Here is a 20,617-nt window from a genome sequence, read left to right on the forward strand (position 1 = left end):
TAAGAGCATGGTGGAAGCTGGAGACAAAGTTGAAGAAATTGATGAGCTCAGCACGGGTGCATGAAGCAGCACCAATGTAATCATCAATGTAGTGCAGAGAGAGTAGAGGAGCTTTACCAGGGAAGACTGAGAAATAGACTGTTCCACTTATCCAACGAAACTGCAGGCATAGCTGGGACCCCTCCAGGTGCCCATGGCTACAACTTGAGTAAGTGGTAGGAGCTGAAAGATAAGATGTTGAGTGCGAGGGGCAGTTCTGCCAAACGGATGAGGGTGGTGGTGGAAGGGAATTGGTCAGGTCTGTTATCAAGAGAGAAGTGGCACGCTATAAGGCCTTCTTGATGGGGGATTGTATAGGGACTGTACATCCATGGTGAGATTAGGCGATCAGGGCCAGGGAATCAAAAGTTGCTGAAGTGATCGAGAGCATGTGAAGTGTCATGGAGGTAGGTGGGAAGGGACTGAACTGAGGGATACAATGGAATTGAGATATGTGAACATGTGATCAGTGGGGCAGGAGCAGGCAGAAACAATGGGCCTACCCAGCCAGTCAGGTTTCTGGATCTTGGAAGGAAGCAGAAATGAGTAGTGGAGATCTCCAGAGTTGATGTGGTTGGTGATGGTGCTGGAGACAATGTTCTGATGGTCCTGAGTGGGGTCCTTTTCAAGCAGCAAGTTAGAAAAGGTCGCAGAGAGGAAGAAATGGGGGGCCATAGAGAGAGAGGGGGGCTTTAAACTAAATAGTAGGGGGGTGGGTTCAACAGATTGGAGAAGTATGGATAAAATAATAAAGCGTGGATAAAGATGAAGATAAAAAGAGAAAAGTAAGGGTGGAGTGAAAAAAAGTCAAGTGCAAAAGAGTAAAAGATTACAAGATTTCAAAAGCACAATGAGTGTAATGGGCACTTATTTTGAATGCCTGTCACATTCTAAACAAGGTGGTGAACTTGTGGCACAAATTAGTACAAAAATTATGATTTAGTGGTCGTTACAGAGACGTGGTTGCAGGGTAGGGAGGATTGGGAATTAAATATCCAAGGATATCAGGTAATATGGAAGGATAGGCAGGAAGGTAAGGGAGGTGGGGTAACACTCTTAATTAAAGATGAGATCAGGGTGATAGCGAGAGATGATACAAGATCTAAAAAGCAGAATGCTGAATCCATCTGGGTAGAGATTAGGAACAGTTAAAGGGAAAAAAAAAATCACTGGTGGGAGTTGTCTATCGGCCACCAAATAATAACATTACAGTAAACAGATAAATATTTGAGGCATATAAGAACAGAACTGCAATTGTCATGTGGGACTTTAATCTGCACATAGATTGGGTGAATCAGGTTGGTCGAGGCAGTCTTGAAGAAGACATCATAGAATGCATCTATTGATGGCTTTCTTGAACAGCATGTTACTGAACCTACAAGGGAATGTGCTATCTTAGATCTGGTCCTGTACAATGAGACTGGTAAAATTATTGATCTTCTTGTTAGGGATCCTCTTGGAAAGTGATCACAGAATGACTGAATTTCTCAAATGGAGTGTGCAATAGTTCAATCTAAAACCAGTGCATTATGCCTAAACAATGGAGATTACAATGGGATGAGGGAGGATTTGGCTAGTGTAGATATGGAACACAGGTTATATGGTGGGACAGTTGAGGAACAGTGGAAGACTTTCAAAGAGATTTTTCACAGTGCTCAACAAAAGTATATTCCAGTTAAAAGCAAGCACAGTAAGGGTGGGGAAAGCCAGCCTTGGATAACTAAGGAAATAAAAGAAGCTATCAAACTAAAAGCTTGTGCACATAAAGTTGCCAAGAGTAGTGGGAAACTGGAAGATTAGGAAAACTTTAAAAAGCAACAAAGTACCACTAAGCTAGCAATAAAGAAAGGGTAGCTAGATTATGAAAATAAACTAGCATAAAATATAAAAATAGATAGCAGAAGTTTTCATAATTATATAAAATGGAAAAGGGTGGCTTAAGTGAATGCAAGTCCCTTGGAGGATGAGAAGGGGGAATTGACATTTAGTAATAAGGAAATGGCTGAGGTTTTGAATGAGTATTTTGTGTTGGTGTTCACGGTGGAGGACATATCTAACATGCCAAAGAGAGATGTTATGGAAGTGATGGGAGATGAGGACCTCGATACACTAGCTGTCACTAAAGAGGTAGTGCTGAACAAACTTTTGGTCCTGAAGATAGAAGAGTTCCCTGGTCCTGATGGAATGCATCCCAGGGTACTGAAAGAAATGGCAGAATTTATAGTGGAGGCTTTGGTGATAATTTACCAAAATTCTCTGGACTCTGGAAAGGTCCTGGCGGATTGGAAAACGGCAAATATCACACCACTGTTTAAAAAAGGATGTAGGCAAAAGGCAGGTAACTATAGGTCAGTTAGTTTAACATCTGTAGTTGGGAAGATGCTTGAAGCTCTAATTAAAGAATAAATAGTGAGGCATCTGGAAAGAAATGGATCCATCAGGTAGATGCAGCATGGATTCAGCAAAGGTAGGTCCTGTTTGATAAACTTACTGGAGTTCTTTGAGGATATAACCAGTGCAGTGGATAGAGGGGAACAGACAGACGTTATTTACTTGGATTTCCAGAAGGCGCTCAATAAGGTGCTACATAAAAGACTTTTCCATAAGATAGGATGCATAGAATTGGAGGGTGATGTATTAGCATGGATAGAGGATTGGTTAACTAATATAAAGCAGAGTGTTGGGATACATGGGTGTGTTACTCTGGTTGGCAATCAGTGGTGAGCGGTGTACCAGAGGGGTCAGTGCTGTGCCCGCAAAAGTTCAGAATATACATTAATGATCTAGAAGAAGGGACTTGGTGTGGTGTATGTAAGTTTGTTGATGACACTAAATTGAGTGGAAAAGCAAATTGTGCAGAAGATACAGAGAGTCTGCAGAGAGATATAGATGGGTAAATTAAGTGGGCAAGGGTCTGGCAGATGGAATACAATGTTGGTAAATGCGAGGTCATCCACTTTGGAAGGAAAAATTAAAGAGCAGATTATTATTTAAATGGTAAAAAATTGCAGCATGCTGCTGTGCAGGGGGACTTGTGAGTGTTTGTGCATGAATCACAAAAGGTTGGTTTGCAGGTGCAGCAGGCTATCAAGAAGGCAAATGGAATGTTGGCTTTCATTGCCAGAGGGACTGCATTTAAGAACAGGGAGGTTATGCTGCAACTGTACAGGGTACTGGCGAGGCCACACCTGGAGTACTGTGTGCAGTTCCGGTCTCCTTACTTGAAGGAGGATAAACTGGCTTTGGAGGAGGTGCAGAGGAGGACCACCAGGTTGATTCCAGAGATGAGGGGGTTTATGAGGAGAGATTGAGTTACCTGGGACTGTACTCACTGGAATTCAGAAGAATGAAAGGAAATCTTTTAGGAATATATAAAATTATGAAAGGGATAGATAAGATAGAGGCAGGAAAATTGTTCCCACTGGTAGGTGAGACTAGAATTAGGGGACATAGCCTCAAGATTCAGGGAAGTAGATTTAGGATGGAGATGAGGAACTGTTTTTCCCCAGAGAGTGGTGCATCTGTGGAATTCTCTTCCCAATGAAGCAGTGGAGGCTACCTCAGTAAGTATATTTAAGACAAGATTGTATTGATTTTTGCATAGTGGGGGAATTAAGGGTTATAGGGATTAAGGCAGCTAGGTGGAGCTGAGTCCATGGCTAGATCAGCTGTGATCTTATTGAATGGTGGAGCAAGCTCAACGGGCCAGATGGCCTACCCCTGCTCCTATTTCGAGTTCTTGTGTTCTGAGAGTTGCCATCTGGCCTCAGCAAGGTAGATGGCACTATGCCAGACTACAACAGCATCCAACCCTAGGTCTTTCAGGTTCCCCTGTCACCTTTTGGTCCTTGGAGCCTCCTGCTCTACTTCTCTGAACACTCTAATCCTCCCCTCTTCTCTGATGTCAACTCTTTTCCCTTCTCTGATCTTGGGATGGGGAAACTGTGCCAAAGAATAGGCTCAGAGATGGAGGTGATAGAAGAAGAGCTTGGTGTTGTGGTAGGCGTAGAAGTCATTGATGTGCAGGAAAAGAGGGACAAAGTTCAAGGTCTTTGCTGAGGACAGAATGTTCAGCCTCTGAGAGGGGTAGATCGGAGGAAATGGTGAAGACATGGCACAGATTAGAGCTGGGATCAGAGATGGGAAGAGAATTGGTAGTGTGTCATTATCTATTATCTATTAGGATATAAAAGGACCTTTGACTAAATATTACATCTTCTACCCTCACTTAGAGGAAAGGTATACATAGTTGGAAATTGTTGCAGGTATTGGAACACCTACAATTAAAATGTAATGAAATTTAGCAACAGCAAGTTTGTGTCTAACTATCTCCTAAAAAAATTTTTAAATTTATTTATTGAGATCTGTTCAAATTGATCAACCCACAGAAACTTTATAAGTTCTAACCAGGAATGTATAAGTTTGTCATAAGAAACAAAAGAGATGAAACTTCATGATTAACTGCCTACGTTCAGGTCTCCAACCAGCTCACAATGTCTGCAAACATGTGGGGAAAATCTGTACAATACAGTCAAATAGGATTAAGTTTTCAGAAGTTACAATTTAGAGGGTTTAGTTGGGGATGCGTGTAGTGATGATAATGGAATGGCAGGAGGTTTAAGAGTGGACAGATGATCTAGTGCCTTCTGGATTTGCACAACTAGTCTGATATTTTTCTGTACATAGCAAAGCAATTAATTCTATTTGTGGAAATGGTCAAATTGTTTTTGAACATTTCCATAAGTAAAACAAAATAGGACAGTTCTGTGAATAATAGTGAGAAAACCTCATATTCTTTACAAAACAATTTTGTTATTGAAGGGCTATTATAATAGAATAGTTAGAAACAGATCTATATTAGAAAACCTGTAAATTACTCTGACCTTCAGATTAAATTTCTTAAAGGAATTTTGTTGCGAATAACTAGATATCAAAGCATGTCCTGAATACAATAATTAAATATTAAGTACTCTTGAGGAGAAAAAGTTAATGTATGACTTAGTTGGACCCTTTGTAAATAGTTCACAATAATGGTATCTTTGAACTGAAGTTCTGTGAAAATACATTATCTCTTGGAAAGAGCTGGCATATGTCAATGGTCACTCTATTCTCTGATATCCATCTAGCCCTGCACACAGACTTACATCACTGTGATCGCTGCCTGAAGGATTCTGTTTCTGAGGGCTCTGGCCACTTTTTTTCTGCGGGGAGATAGAGCAAAAGCACTATGACTTTAACCACATTCCTATAAAATTGTTTGAATGGTAGATCAGTAAATTACATATTTAATAGTGGTCTTTATATTTTACAAACGCAAAAAATACTGAGTAAGCCAGCAGCTTCCAACTCAGCTGAGTGAAATGATTCCACCTTTCATGTGTGTCTTAAAGCAGTGTGACTGACACAAGAGAAAATCATGTTTACTTGAACAACTGGTGCACAGGATGAGTTATCTTGGACAAACATAGTAAAGTCAGCCATACAACCATGATGGGCCAAAGCTTTGAACAATTTATACAAATATATAGTGTTATGTACCCCTAGGGTTTATATTTTCTGTGGACAATCACTTTAAAATGTCGGGAGAACGAGACTGACTTTTGGACACTGTTTGAGCTGTTACAGAGAGAGAGACAGAGGTGTCGAATGCAGAGATTTTAATATTGAGAGAGAGGAGAAGAATGCTTGGAAGATTGATGTTATGGTTTCTCTACAAGCTTGTTTACCTTTCCACAAGGACACTTGCCTGCTTGTAAAACTCTTACAGAGAGAGGAGGACGGAGCAGGTTGATGGACAGCTGGTGCCCAACATGTGGGGATAAATACCAGGTCCACTGATACACAGAGAGACACACGGTTTTGGACACTGGACAAGCTTTGTTGTACCCACAGGAAGGTGGGGTTTTTGGAAGATTGATTCGGGGAAATCGATCAGTGGCTCTCGCAGTGCAGAAAAGGTGTGACCGGCGGGAATGGGGGGGGGGGGGGGAGTTATTTGAGTGTCCAACCCTGGCCTGGGTCGATAACTCTACCACAGAAGAAAGGTCACCTTGGTTATGGTCACAGTCGGCGACTTTAAAGGAAGAGAAGAGGGGAGAGGAAGGTTTGAAACAGAAGAAACCTAGTGACAAAGAGGTCACTGTTTGGACTCTCTCCTCTGTAGCCCGTAAGGGTGAGTTTGAGTTCCATTTGAATATGAGGGTGTGACTGTCACGTAGTTAATCCACAGGAGTGGGTTCTCTGGTGAGGTGGAAAACTCTGTGATTACCACTTGTGTGTGTTACCCTTGTTTGGGTGTGGTAGTTCAGTGAAGAAAGGCACCCCTGTGGCAAATCACTGTAGGAGTTACTTCGTATGTTGTGGAACTGGATAAGTGGCTATCACAGTTGAGTGCTTGGGGTAACCTCGTGTGGAAACTACCTGTGTGTGATAATCCTTGCCTGGGTTGGTAGCTTTACCACTTGAAGGTGGTACCTCAGTGATAAGTTACTGTTGCTGATAATCCATATATGGAATCTGTTTGAGTGTCCTGTGGCCACCACTTTGGGATGACCCGTAGCTGAATTTGGGTGTGGTACCACCTGTGTTGAAAGGATATTCGTTGAAGATCACTGTCGGTGATACGTCATGTGTGGAGTGGAACAACTTCGGAGATAAAACCTACTGTTATTGTTATTTTGGAATAGCGACATAATTGCCTTCTCACAACATACACCTTTGGATTACAAATCTCTCTCTCTCTCTAACGTTACTCAATTAACTACCTCAAACTGAACTGAACTCTCTTCAACATCATAAGACTCTATCCATTCACCCCTGGGTTTGGAAGAGCTTAGTTTTGTTCCTATTTCCACACTTATGTGTATGTGTATATATATATATATATATATATATATATATATATATATATATATATATATATATATATATCACTGCTAACCTGTTTAATATATCTGCATTTATAGTACTGTATTGCGTAATTACTAATAAACACTATTAGTTATTAGCAATACCAGACTCCAATGTGTTTTCCATTTCTGCTGGTTCTTTAACCTGTCAAGGGGTATGTGACAATAGTTATTAAAAAAGAACCCAACATGTAGTTTATACAAAGCTTTTGTAATCATATTACATCAGATAGTTCTCTTCAGTTCTGAAATGGGTTTGCAATTAATAAACATCAAAAATCTAATTTCAGGAACAAAGTATTCTGATGCAAATGCACTAAAGGGTATACAATTGAAAATTTAATTTTCTGGATTTTTCAGAAGTTTGTTTGAACTAATGTAATAGAGCACAAGGCCATAGTAGATTCTAAATTATTTATCAAGGATGTAACATGCACCATTTGAACCCCATGTACCAAGAGAAAGCTACAAACAGCATAGAATTCCTATTCAAGCAGGCATTCAAGATGCAAAGTTATCAGACTCCCTCAGTGCCACTAATTCCCATGTACATGCCAAAATCTATTTCTGAGGAGAATCCATAAAGAATCGGCAATTCCACTTGTTGTTTGTTGTTACTTTTTCCAAAATAAATTTAGATTATAAAGTGAAAAGATGAACAAATTGGATGGGATTAACAATTTCATTTTTAAAGTGTTGACTTGATTGATTATCTCTAAAAGAACTGTAATGGCCATACACTAACACTTAGATATCTATTCACTATCTGCTGGCTTCTGGAGAAGGAAGCAAGTTTAAATTTCAGGTAAGTTTTTTAAATGAAAAGATAATATGTGGTGATATAAAAATCCCATTCTTCTATCTTGAAAAACTTAATGGGTGACATTGGTACAAGAGGGAAAATAAGAGCCATTTTATAAACCCCTGTGCAACTTTGACCAATGCAGCTTAACTTCTCTGAATTCAGCTACACAATGTAAACATTGCCAAGGATGTGCAGGAAACTTATAAAGCTCCAGATGAATACTTAAGGATGGAATCTGTTGAATCTGTAGAAAGTTTTGATTATCCTTGAGAAACAGTGAAACAAGGGTTAGCAATTCACCGTATTGAGTTTGCTCTGTTAAAATTCATGAAGTGAGTACTTGAGGAAGAAAAGGCCAAAATCTACAAGGCAAACAGAACTTAAGATAATTTCCTCAAACAAGAAAATAAGATCAGTACTTTCTGGACTAAACCTGGAAAATTACCATTGTAAAGTATTGTGGTCATATTGTTAAAATGTTATTGCTTACTCTCACAAAGTCAAGAACAGCTTCTTTCTGTATTTGTTTTGTTCGGATTCGCTCTTCTTCATATTGTTCAGCTGCAATTTGTGCCTCTCTTCTGGTCCGTTCAACCATTAACTGCTCACGCTTTTTCTGTGGCTCCAACTCTGTGCATCCAGCATTCGAAGTCTAATAATTATAGCATTGAAAGCATTTTATTTCTTCACCCAAATATGATTTTCACATTAAAACCCCCTTCTACAACATTAAATTTCAGTTGTCAAATGAAGAACTGAGTTAAAGTTGAGCCATTATGTTTAATTTGAAACAGCAATTTTGAAATTTAGGATTTAAAAGGCTAAGATCTAAAGAACACAATTCTATTTTATTTCTGTTTTCTTTGTGATTTAAAAGTCATCTCCATCCTTTTTTGGGTTCTTAATTGTAATGTCCACAAAACAACCTGTTTTATTGTCACAATACACACAAAATGCTGCAAGAACTATGTCGGGTCTCACCAATATACAGGAGGCCACGCTGGCAGTACTGGATACAGTAGATCTCCCCAACAGACTCAGGTGAAGTGTTGCCTCATCTGGACAAACTGGGACTTTGAATGATAGTGAAAGAATTGATGCAGGGGCAGGTGTAGCACTTGTTTCGTTTGCAAGGAGAAGTACCAGGAGGGAGATCAGTGGGGGGGGGGGGGGGAGAACAAATAGACAAGGGAGTCGCATCAGAAGTGATCCACGCAGAAAGCAGGAAGTGTGGGGGGGGGGGTGGGTGGAAAGATGTGCTTAGTGGTGGGTTCCCACTGGAGATGGCAGAAGTTACAGACAATTATGTGCTGGACACAGAGGAAAAGTTGCAGTGATAACCTGTGTAGGCTTGGAACATAGACTGTCCCACATAACTGACATAGCCGGGAACCATGCGAGTGCCCATGGCTACACCTTTGGTTTGAAGAAAGTGGGAGGAATCAAAGAATAAATTATTGAGAGTGAGGACCAGTTCGACCAGATGGAGGAGGGAGGTGGTGGAGGGGAACTGGTGGGTCTGTTGTCTAGAAAGAAGTAGAGAGCTTTAAGGCCCTCCTGATGGGGGATGAAGGTGTACAGGGACAGGACATCCATAGTGAATATATTCTATTTTCTGCCAGTCTCACTCTTTAACCAGCTAAAGAACAGCAAAAATCTCAGACAAGGGAAAAAGACAGAAAGAGACACAAAACTGAACAATTAAATTGAAAAGAAACTGCCTGACAGGAACAAGGGCTATAAAAATATATAGGTTCAGATTATGCCTGCAAATGCCAGCAGTTCCTAGTGAAATGCACATGTGCTGGATTCCCTTGAAGTCATATCAAAACTTCACCTTGCTGAAAGTCACTAAAGCCCCTTGGTCCTTCATGCTTCATATTGGAAGCTTTAGGTCAGCAAAGAATACCCTTTCCATAAAGACCATTTAAGTTTGGTGCAGGGTCACCGTAAGTGATAAGTCTTGTGGCAGCAATGGCACAGTAAGATAACTTAGTATCTTAGACTAAACAACTCTAATAAAATTCATTTTGACAAGGTAATCTATAAACCTGGGTTTATAGATTCAATTTAAATATAAAAATTGCATTTCCTCTAGTATTTCAATATTACAGCATTCAGAGATTAATACTGTTGTGTTCCAAGTATGTTAAAAACTCATCTAGCAGCATGACATAAATGATTAGTAAAAATTTTAGAAATAATCATCTACATAATAATTACCACATATTGACCAGTAGTTTTTGACACTATGCCAGCTTCTGAAAATTCACTGAAAGAAAAAAAAAATTGAAATTTAATGCAGAGTAAGGCAGTGCAAATTCACCTTCAAGAGTAATATTTAAGCATATGTTTACCAAATGGCAAATTGAATAAAATGCTTTAAGGTTACATTAGTACTGACAATTAAAACTCACATTAAGTTAATTAAACAGTAGTCAAATTAGGCTGTTTCACCTATGCAGGAATGAAAAGAATCTTACAATTATTAAATTGTTTTTGGGTATGCTATTATGGTGGTGCTTTTAGTCTCTCAAATAAACAACATTCAAATGTTTGTCAAGCAGACAGCTTCTGGTTAATAAGGAAGAGTAAACCTTGCTACACCAACTGCCTTTGAAGGTGGCATTTTTGCCATTTCTTATTGAAGAATTCCCTTGCCAGTTTCTACATAGTAGTTTTTCACTGCCCTGGAGAGACTCAGTGGAACAACATTACCAGCCATGTTCAAAATGGTAACAGGATGGTATTATTCTCAAGCAGACATTAAACAGCCATTCTCTCATCAGATTAATACTTGCATATTTTTGTCTCAGATAGGTAAAACTAGAGACCAAGTAACAAAACAAACATACACAAGGTGAAAAAGAAAATAAACTTAAATTTTCTAATGTCTGATTTGAAGTTACACAAAGATTGATGAATTCCACTGTTTTCCTAAACATGGGTTAACTGGGTCTTCCGGTAAGATGGCAGTGTGTATACACGCAGTGGCCTCTTGGGGGCCAACTGAAGGTGCTTTCTTCCTTGTTAAATGTGTTTTTATACATAGAAAGACTATTCTTTATTCCAATAACTGACTGTAGAGCAGGTCTATCGCAGCAGTGAGCTAGTCTTTGTTCACAGTAGCTGGCTGGGGTGTTGTAAGAGCCAGCCAGTGAGTCAGTCCATCAGGCTGGGGATGTTGAATTGGGCTGTCGGACCAGGGGGACTCGAGCCAGGCCCTCAGGCGAAACTGGATTGGGCTTGGAAAAGCTGACCTGGGTGGAGACCGTGCTGCTGCATGCTATTCGGAGGCACCAGAAAAGTTAGTGCCTTCGAGCTGGCGCGAAGGTGGCATGCAGTGAAACCGTGAGTGACTGCCTTAGATGTTTCTTTTGTGATCGCAAGATCTTGTTGGACATTGATTGTTTCAAGCTGGGTTCCCTTGTTTGGTGTTGAGACAGGTGACGAGGTAGCAGTGTTGCTTAGGCTGTAGCTCGGACGAGGCCTCAGTCCTCGGGCTTGTATTGCAGTGTGGTGTCCAGGCTTGGTTGGCGGTGCGCCCCCCAGTGGTGGATTAGTGGAAATACAGGCTGGACTGAGGAGGAACCATCAATTTGTGGGCCTCGTTACTCAAGAATTTGGTCAAAAACTTTTTTTTCTTACTTGTCTATGTTCTTTTTTTTCTTTCTCATTATTTTGTTTTTGTATGTTTTTGCACCCTGGTCCCAGAGGAATGTTGTTTCATTTATCTGTATCTATGTATGGCTTGAATGACAACTAAACTTTATTTGATTTGAACTGAGGTATACGACTATGTTAATGGGATTGGTTCTGGATTGCTCTGCTGAAGAATAAATGCAAATATAAAGCACTGAATAATCCTGTTGGTACAATAGGCCTCTAACTCAGCTGCAGAAAATTCTAATTTTCAAGTATTTTATTTTAAAGTTAGCACACTGCAAATCTATAACTGACATACAAGTTCACCTGTCTCAGCATTTACAATATGCCAGGTTTTATAATTGTAAAACCTAATATATTCCTGCTACATTAAATTATTTTCTGTTGCTCTGGTTCTTAAAAAAAGTTGTAATTTTGAAATATGCAAGTCACTTTCATTGTTTCATGCAAACGCAATAAATTTAAGCTGACGTATTACCTGCTCTGTTGTAACCAGCTCCTCCCATTTTCCGTTCTTTGTGGATCTCCAATAAGCTTTGGTGACTTCACAGAAGAACCCTTCAAGGGAAAGAAAACCTTCACCATTGGTTGCTTAGAAGCACTGTGGAACTAATTACTAACCAGTCTTGTTAAATAGGATACAGTGGATTCCAGTTAATTGGGCCATAGGCTAATCAAGACAGCCAATTATTTGGGACAATTCTTCAGTTAACAATATTAATTGAGAAAATAGCTAGGATTCCCTTTGTTTATTTGAGATACTATCTCTGCAATTGCATCCTCGACTTCCTAACTGGAAGACCACATTCTGCCTAGATTGGTTATAACATCTCCTCCTCGCTGATGATCAACACTGTTGCACCTCAGGGGTGTGTGCTTAGCCCACTGCTCTACTCTCTATATACACGACTGTGTGGCTGGGCATAGTTCAAATACCATCTATAAATTTACTGATGATACAACCATTGTTGGCAGAATCTCAGGTGGTGATAAGAGGGCATACAGGAGTGAGATATGCCAACTAGTGGAGTGGTGCCGCAGCAAAAACCTGGCACTCAATATCAGTAAGACCAAAAAGCTGATTGTGCTTCTGGAAGGGTAAGACAAAGAAATATATACCAATCCTCATAGAGGCATCAGAAGTGGAGAGAGTAAGCAGTTTCAAGTTCCTGGGTGTCAAGATCTCTGAGAATCTAACCTGGTCCCAACATATTGATGCAGTTATAAAGAAGGCAACACAGCTTCCATACTTCATTAGGAGTTTTTTTTTTCCTTTTTAATTAAATTTTAGAAATTACAAAGAATAAATGTGATAATAAAATAGTAAGAAAAATAATATTGACCCTCCCACCTCCCCTTAACCCTTATCTAAAGAAAGAAAAAAAAGGAAAGAGAAAGATTGCCTGGATATTGGAGGATCCCCACATGCTCCATGGAGTTCAAAATAATTTTGATATTTATTTTTACTTTCCCCAATTACTTTATAATTTTATCTTCAAAGGACCTATGTATTTAATCTATCTTTTGTAAGTATGGGAACCAAATTTTCAAAAATATATCATATTCATTTCTTAGATTATACGTAATTTTTTCAAGTGGAATACAACTATGTATTTCATTATTCCAACGATCCATAGTTAAATATAAATCAGATTTCCAAGTAACTGCGATAACTTTTTTGGCTACTGCCAATGCAATTTTTATAAATTTTTTCTGATACTTATTCAATTTAAGTTTCGGTATTGTCCCTTCAATGTCTCCTAATAAAAATAATAGTGGACTATGTGGGAGTTGTACTCCAGTAATTTGTTCCAATAAAAGTCTTAAATTTATCCAAAATGGTTGAATTTTAAAACAAGACCAAGTAGAATGTAATTCATTAGGAGTTTGAAGAGATTTGGTGTGTCAACAAATACACTCAAAAATACGTCTACAGATGTACTGTGGAGAGCATTCTGACAGCTGTATCACTGTCTGCTATGGAGGGGGGCGGGCTACTGCACAGGATGGAAAGAAGCTGCAGAGGAGTGTAAATTTAGTCAGCTGCATCTTGGGCACTAGCCTACAAAGTACCCAGGTCATCTTCAAGGAGCGGTGTCTTAGAGGGGCAGCAACCATTGTTAGGGACCATCAGCACCCAGGGTATGCCCTTTTCTCACTGTTACCACCAGGTAGTTGGTACAGAAGCCTGAAGGCACACACTCAGTGATTCAGGAACAGCTTCTTCCCCTTTGCCATCCGATTCCTAAATGGACATTGAACCCTTGGACACTACCTCACTTTAAAAAAATATATAGTATTTCTGGGGTTTTTTTGCACGATTTTTAATCTATTCAATAGAGTATACTATAGAAGATTTATTTATTATTATTTTATTTTTTTCCTTCTAATATTATGTATTGCATTGAACAGCTGCTACTAAGTTAACAAATTTCACATCACATGCCGATGATAATAAACCTGATTCTGATGCCACTTAATTAGGGCAGGAGTCTGTTGTCGAACAGTTTCTAACTAGCATTAGTCTCGTGTACTTATGTGTCTATTATACACCACACCATGCTTAGAATGAACAGTTTTAAAATATCATCAGTTGCATGCATTTTTTTCCCAAAGAGCAGTGCTTTTGCCACTGATAGTTGGCAAGAAATAAGTCGTAAGACTGTTTTGCTCATTGCAGCTTCAAGTATTCAGGCTTGGAGATGCCACAAATGACCAGGAGTGAAAATGAAATGATTTCATTACTTCAACAAGTTAGAAACTACAAAGAATATGAAGGCATTGACAATCATTTTAAATGTTACAACGAAAATGAAGATTTGGAGGAAGCAACTGTCGAAAGGATTGTATGAAGGCAGTCCATTATCTGCATTAGGCATCGGCACTGATTTTGTTCATTTACAGTTAATTGAAGGAACAAGGCAGCGTACACTGGATGAATTCCTCCACTGATAACTGTTAGAAATGAATACACGGTTTTATATTACTGTAGTAGTATTGATGATGTTCTAATTTTTCATTAAGTACATAATTTGTTACTCAGTTAAACAGTAGTTTGTATTCTTTATACCTTTTTAACTACTTCCATGAAAGTTAATTCAAACAGCCACGTAATTAGGTGAAAATGTACTGATCTTGATGTGTCCCAATTAACTGGAATCCACTACATATAGTGAATGAGATTTGTCTCTGCCCAAATTGACCCATCATTTATCTTTTTCCATAAATCTAATTCATCAAGAAAGAGCAATTGAATAAAATCAAATATAAGTTATTGCATTGACAAGGTTATTGATTGAAAAACTAATTGGCAAATTTTAATTCAATTACATATTTCTTCTGCAAACCACTTTCTTAATCATATGCTCTTTACATGTAAACATCTCCACTCTTTTGTATGGAATACCAAAGATCATGCATACTACCTCATAGTTAATGCGTCTCTTTTCAATATATGCCATAAATTGTGAACTGAGGCTAGTGGACTCAGGACGTTTTAACAATCGCACTTCCTCCTCCTCTTCCTCGACTGGACAGCTATCAATGTAATCAATCTGTTCTAGATCATGTTCAACTGGAATAGAAACAATATTTTCAACCCACTATTGCAAATTATTTACTTCACAAAACATGCACAATGACACAACCTTAGTCTCAGCTTTTATTTGTTCATGATAAATTTAAGAAACCGTATGTGGCACCACAAAGTCAAGTATAGAGTTTTATAAGGTGGGACAGAGAGAGTAGCAGTTATGTATTGATATATTGGTTAGCACAGCACTTTATTACAGTACAGGCAACCCAGGTTTAATTCCCGCCGCTACCTGTAAGGAGTTTGCACGTTCCCCCCGTGACCACGTGCGTCTCCTCTGGGTGCTCCTGTTTTCTCCCACAGTCCAAAGATGTACCGGTTGGTAGATTAATTAGTCATTGTAAATTATCCCATAATTAGAGGGAATAAATCGGGGATTGTTGGGCAGATGGCTTAAAGGGCTGGTAGGGCTTACTCTGCACTGTATCTCAATAAATAAATAAAACGATAACTAAAATAGAACACAATGTTGTTTGTCACAATGCATTATACAATATCTGCAAACCATCCAGAGCATAAATCATAGATTTTTTTTGCATTTCATAATCCTCTCAATTTAAAGCGGGTACCATTTATATCAGTCAAAAACACACAAAACATTAACCATTATGAATACCAACATCACAGTGGCCACTTAGAGCAGCTTAATGCTCCACATATTTTGCACACAATTTTATGTATGACTAACCTAACCAGTTTATCTAGATTTGGAGCCAGGCTTGCTAAATGTTTGGATTTATTTTCAGAACTCTGCTGCCGGCCTGCCCATTTCACCTGAAATCAATGCCACAGACTTTTCCCCCTAGGTTGGGCTTGAAATGTTTGTTTACAGTGAGATCCTTTTCGAGGAAAGCATTCAAAAAGATACCATCTGCATAGATTTATCTGGACAACTGGCTGAAGTAAACACTTGCAGAGCAACTGCCAGATAAGCTGAAGAATAACACTTGGTTTGCCACAACATACTCAAAGTTTAACATATAGATGGCCTGCTTTTGCTCATGTGTGCCATGGTTAGTAGAAACTATAGTAATAAAAGAATAATAGTTCCAAAAACACACTTGGGCTACCTTCCACCATGATGTGATTCAGAGAATTTTATTTAAGTGTTTGACAGAGTTATGTAAAGTCTTTCAGGCGGTGCTGATGAGTGTTAGCAATTGGAAGTTATCAGTTATTAAAGGACACGTACTGCTGGGAGTGGTCAATTCAGTAATACCAATATATTTTAAAGAAGTGAGGTAAACGTTTGCAAAGTAAAAGTTACATGGTGACATGGACAGAGGTGGTTAGCGGGATTGTTTCTGGATTTCTCGGATATAGAACATATGCAAATATGAGGCACTGAATGATTGCGTTGATTCAATACACCTGATTCACTTACAGAGCGGACTAAATTGCAATATTTAGAATAGATTTATAGGAATAAGTTACAATACAAATAAGTTGATCATTATCAGTCTGCATGGGGTGGCATATGCCACAAGGATTGGTGCTGGTTCCCCTATATTAACGATCTGGATAAGAGAGAAAGTGGCATAACTAGTAAGTTTGTGGAAATAACCAAAATTGGTGCTGTAGTGTACTTAAGTTTTTATTGTTATTAAATATTCCAATAAATTAAAATTCCAGTGAATAATGTATCAATAGAATCTAGATCAATTGGTAAAATGGGCCAAGGATTGGCAGATGGAATTTATCTCAGGCAAGTGTTGAATGTTGCATTTTGGATGCTAAATTAATGCAAGAAGACTATCTCAAGAGAGAAAAAGCAACACTGAAGGAAGTAGAGATGGAATTGGATGCATATCAGCTTTGGTGGGGCTTTACTTCCTTAGCCAGAGAGTGGTGAATCTGTGGAATCCTTTGCTATATGCAGCTTTAGAGGCCAAGTCTTTATGCATATTTAAGGCAGAGGTTGATAGATTCTTGACTGGTCAGGGCATGAAGGAATACAAGGGGGTGGGAGGGGGAAGGCAGGAGATTGGGGCCGAGAGAAAAATTAAATCAGCCATGATGAAATGGCAAAGCAGACTTGATGGGCTAAATAGCTCAATTCTGCTCCTATAACTTATGGTCTTATGAGACAAAACCAAACATCATAAATGACTGTGATACTTCACTCCCAGATAAATGCCCCTTAAGCTAAATGCCTTTTATGCATGCTTTGAAAGGGAGAATAAAACTGCAACTGAATGAAACAGAAGTGTCGGGCAACCATGTGATATCTGTGTCAGGAGCCGATATCAGAACATCTTTCAAGAGGGTGAACCCTCGAAAGGCATCAGGCTTTGATGGTGTACTTGGTAGGATACTGAAAACCTGTGCCAACAAACTGGCTGCAGTGCTCAAGGACATTTTCAATTTCTCGCTGCTGCAATCACTTTCCCACCTGCTTCAAAAGGGCATCAGTTATACTGGTACCCAAGAAAAGCAGGGTGAGCTACATCAACAGCTGTCACCCAGTTGCACTCACAACTACTGTGATGAAGTGCTCTGAGAGATTGATCATGGCTGGAATTAATTCCTGCCTGAACAAGAACCTGAATTTGCAGCAATTTACCAACTGCCACAGTATGTCTATAGGAGATGCAATCTTACTGGCTTGTCACTCAACCTGGAACCACCCTGACAATGGCAATACGTATGTCAGGCTATTGCTTGTTGATTACAGCTCAGCATTCAACACAATCATCCCCTCAGTTCTAATCAATAAGCTTCAAAACTCAGCCTCTGCATCACACTTTGCAACTAAATCCTTGAACTCCTCATCAGAAGACCACAGTCAGTGTAGATCGGAAATGACATCTCCTCCTCGTTGACAATAACACTGCTGTACCTCAAGAAGGTGTGCTTAGCTCACTGCTCTATACCCAAGACCGTGTGCTAGACACAGTGCAACCGCTGCTATAAATTTGCTGATGACACAACTGCTTTCAGCAAAACCTCAGATGGTGACGAGGAGGCGTATAGGAGTGAGATAGATCAGCTGGTTGAGAGGTGTCACAAAATCTTGCACTCAGCATCAGTAAGATCAAGGAATGGATTTGGACTTCAGGAAGGGGAAGTCAAAGGAATATATTCCAGTCCTTATTGAAAAGTTAGCAGTAAATAGAGTGAGCAGTTTCAATTTCCTGGGTGTCAACATTTATAAAGATCTATCCTGGATGCAACAGGTTTCTTGCAATTGTGAAGTCATGCCACCAGCTATATTTAATTAGACATTTGATAGGAATTGGTATGTCACCAAAGATTAGCAAATTTCTACAGATGTACCATAAAGAGCATTCTAACTGGTTGCATCACCATATATTGTGGAGGGACAACTGCACAGGATTGGAAAAAGCTGCACACAGTTGTAAACTCAGCCAGTTCCATCATGAGCACTAGCTTCCCCAGCATCAGGACATCTTCAAAAGGCAATGTCCCAAAAGGATGGCACTAAGGACCTACACCACCCAAGACATGCCCTCTTCTCAATGCTACCATCAGAGAGATAGTACAGCAGCCTGAAGACAAACACTCACCATTTTAGTAACGGCTTCTTTACCCCCACCATCAGATCTCGGAACAGACAATGAAATCATGAACACTACCTCATAAATTTTGCACACACAGATTTATGTTTTTATATATATATTGTTATAATTTATAGTATCTTTTTTGTACTGCATTGTACTACAAAACAACGCATTTCAAGACATACAGTTGCAAGAAAAAGTTTGTGAACCCTTTGCAATTACCTGGTGTTCTACATTAATTACTCATAAAATGTGGTCTGATCTTCAAGTCACAATAATAGATAAACACAACCTGCCTAAACTAATAAACAAATAATTGTAATTTTCATGTCTTTATTGAACACATTGTTTAATCATTCACAGTCAAGGCTGGAAAAAGTATGTGAACCCTTGTATTTAATAACTGCTAGTATCTGCTTTAGTATCAATAACCTCCACCAAATGTTTCTGGTAGCTGCTCATCAGACTTGCACAACAGCGAGGAGGAACTTTAGACAGTTCTTCCATGAAAAACTGTTTTAGTTCATCAATATTTCTGGAATACCATGCATGACAGCTCTCTTCAGTTCGTGCCACAGACCCTCAAATTGGTTAAGGTCTGGACTCTGATTTGGCAATTCCAAAACACAAATTTTCTTCTTAAACCATTCTGTTGTTGATTTACTCTTGTGTTTCAGATCTTTATCTTGTTGCAACTTCTATTAAGCTTCAGGTGACAGATCGCTACATTCTCCTGTAAAGTGCCTTAATTTAATTTTTAATTCATTGTTCCTTCAATAATTGCAAGATGTCCAGGCCCTGAAAAGCAAAGCAGTCCCAAACTATGATGCTCCTTCTACCATGCTTCACGGTTCAGATGAGGTTTTAACGTTGGTGTGCAGTGCCCGTTTTCCTCCAAACAGAACAGTGTGCATTTCTGCCAAAACATTCAGTTTTTGTCCCATCTGTCCACAGAACATGGTTCTAGAAGCATTCTGGAGCACCCAGGTAATCTTTTACAAACTTGAGGTGTGCAGCAGTGCTTTCCTCCGTGGTGTCCTTCCATGAACACAGTTCTTATTCTGTGTTTTTTTTTCTCATAGTGGACATATGAACCAAGACTTTAGTAAGTTTTAAAAATTTCTGCAGGTCTTTTGCTGTTACCCTTGGGTTCTTTTTCATCTCATTCAGCATCGCACATTGTGCTTTGTGTGATCTTTGCAGGATGCCTACTCCTAGGGAGAGTAGCAACAGTACTGACTTTCCTCCATTTGTAGACAATTTCTCTTACTGTGGATTGATGGACATGCAGATCTTTAGAAATGCTTTTATAGTCTTTTCCAGCTTGATGCATCTCTACAATTCTTTTTCTAAGGTCCTCTGAAAGTTGTTTTGATCAACACATGGTGCACATAAGTAGATCTTTCTTGAGAAGAGCAGCCTTTTAGAGTAACCTGACTTTTATGTGCCCGTTTTACAGAGCAGGGTACCTTTACAACCCAGATTTCCAATCTCATCTCATTGATTGGAACAGCTGACTCAAAACTGCTTTTGCAGAAGGCTTTACCCTGGAGGTTCACATACTTTTTTTTAAACCTAGACTGTGATTGTTTAAATGGTGTACTCAGTATTGTCGAGAAGAAGTACAATTGTTTGTGTTCTATTAGTTAAGGCAGATTATATTTGTCTACTATTGTTACTTAGATGAAGATCAGACCACATTTTACAAGCAGTTAATGCAGAAAACCATGTAATTGCAAAGGGTTCACAAACTTTTCTTGCAACTGTATGTCAATAATAAACCAAATTCTGATTCTAATTCACAGTGAATGACAAAGCTCTGGAAAATGCTATAGAACGTAGGACCTGGGGTACGAGTACAAAGTTCCTTGAAAGTGGATACACAGATAGACAAAGTTGCGAAGAGGGTGTATGACATGCTTTCCTTTATTGGATGGGAAAATGAGTTTAAGTGTTAGGGCATAATGTTACAACTGCATAAGATGTTGCCAAGACTGCAGCTGGAATATTGTGTACAGTTCTTGTTGCAATACTATGAGAATGATTTTATTAAGCTAAACAAGGCACAGAAAAAAATTCACAAGAG

At 39.1% G+C, this 20,617-nt stretch overlaps 1 protein-coding gene across 10 annotated transcripts in view; it reads right to left on the reverse strand.

The window, feature by feature from the left end:
- Window positions 1–20,617, reverse strand: part of LOC140725615 (DISP complex protein LRCH3-like) — a 144,655-nt gene that overhangs the window by 50,097 nt on the left and 73,941 nt on the right. For 6 of the 10 annotated variants that reach the window (XM_073041284.1, XM_073041285.1, XM_073041280.1 and 3 more), the window contains exons 9-13: window positions 14,844–14,992; window positions 11,897–11,976; window positions 9,976–10,024; window positions 8,243–8,404; window positions 5,184–5,240 (exon numbers count right to left, since the gene is read on the reverse strand). In XM_073041284.1, coding sequence (XP_072897385.1) covers window positions 5,184–5,240; window positions 8,243–8,404; window positions 9,976–10,024; window positions 11,897–11,976; window positions 14,844–14,992 — 497 coding nt within the window. The remainder of the gene's footprint in view (window positions 1–5,183; window positions 5,241–8,242; window positions 8,405–9,975; window positions 10,025–11,896; window positions 11,977–14,843; window positions 14,993–20,617) is intronic. The other 4 variants (XM_073041290.1, XM_073041288.1, XM_073041289.1 and 1 more) reach the window with 1 other exon arrangement.

This window comes from Hemitrygon akajei, chromosome 3 (assembly GCF_048418815.1).
Source record: "Hemitrygon akajei chromosome 3, sHemAka1.3, whole genome shotgun sequence".
Classification (NCBI taxonomy): Eukaryota; Metazoa; Chordata; class Chondrichthyes; order Myliobatiformes; family Dasyatidae; genus Hemitrygon; species Hemitrygon akajei.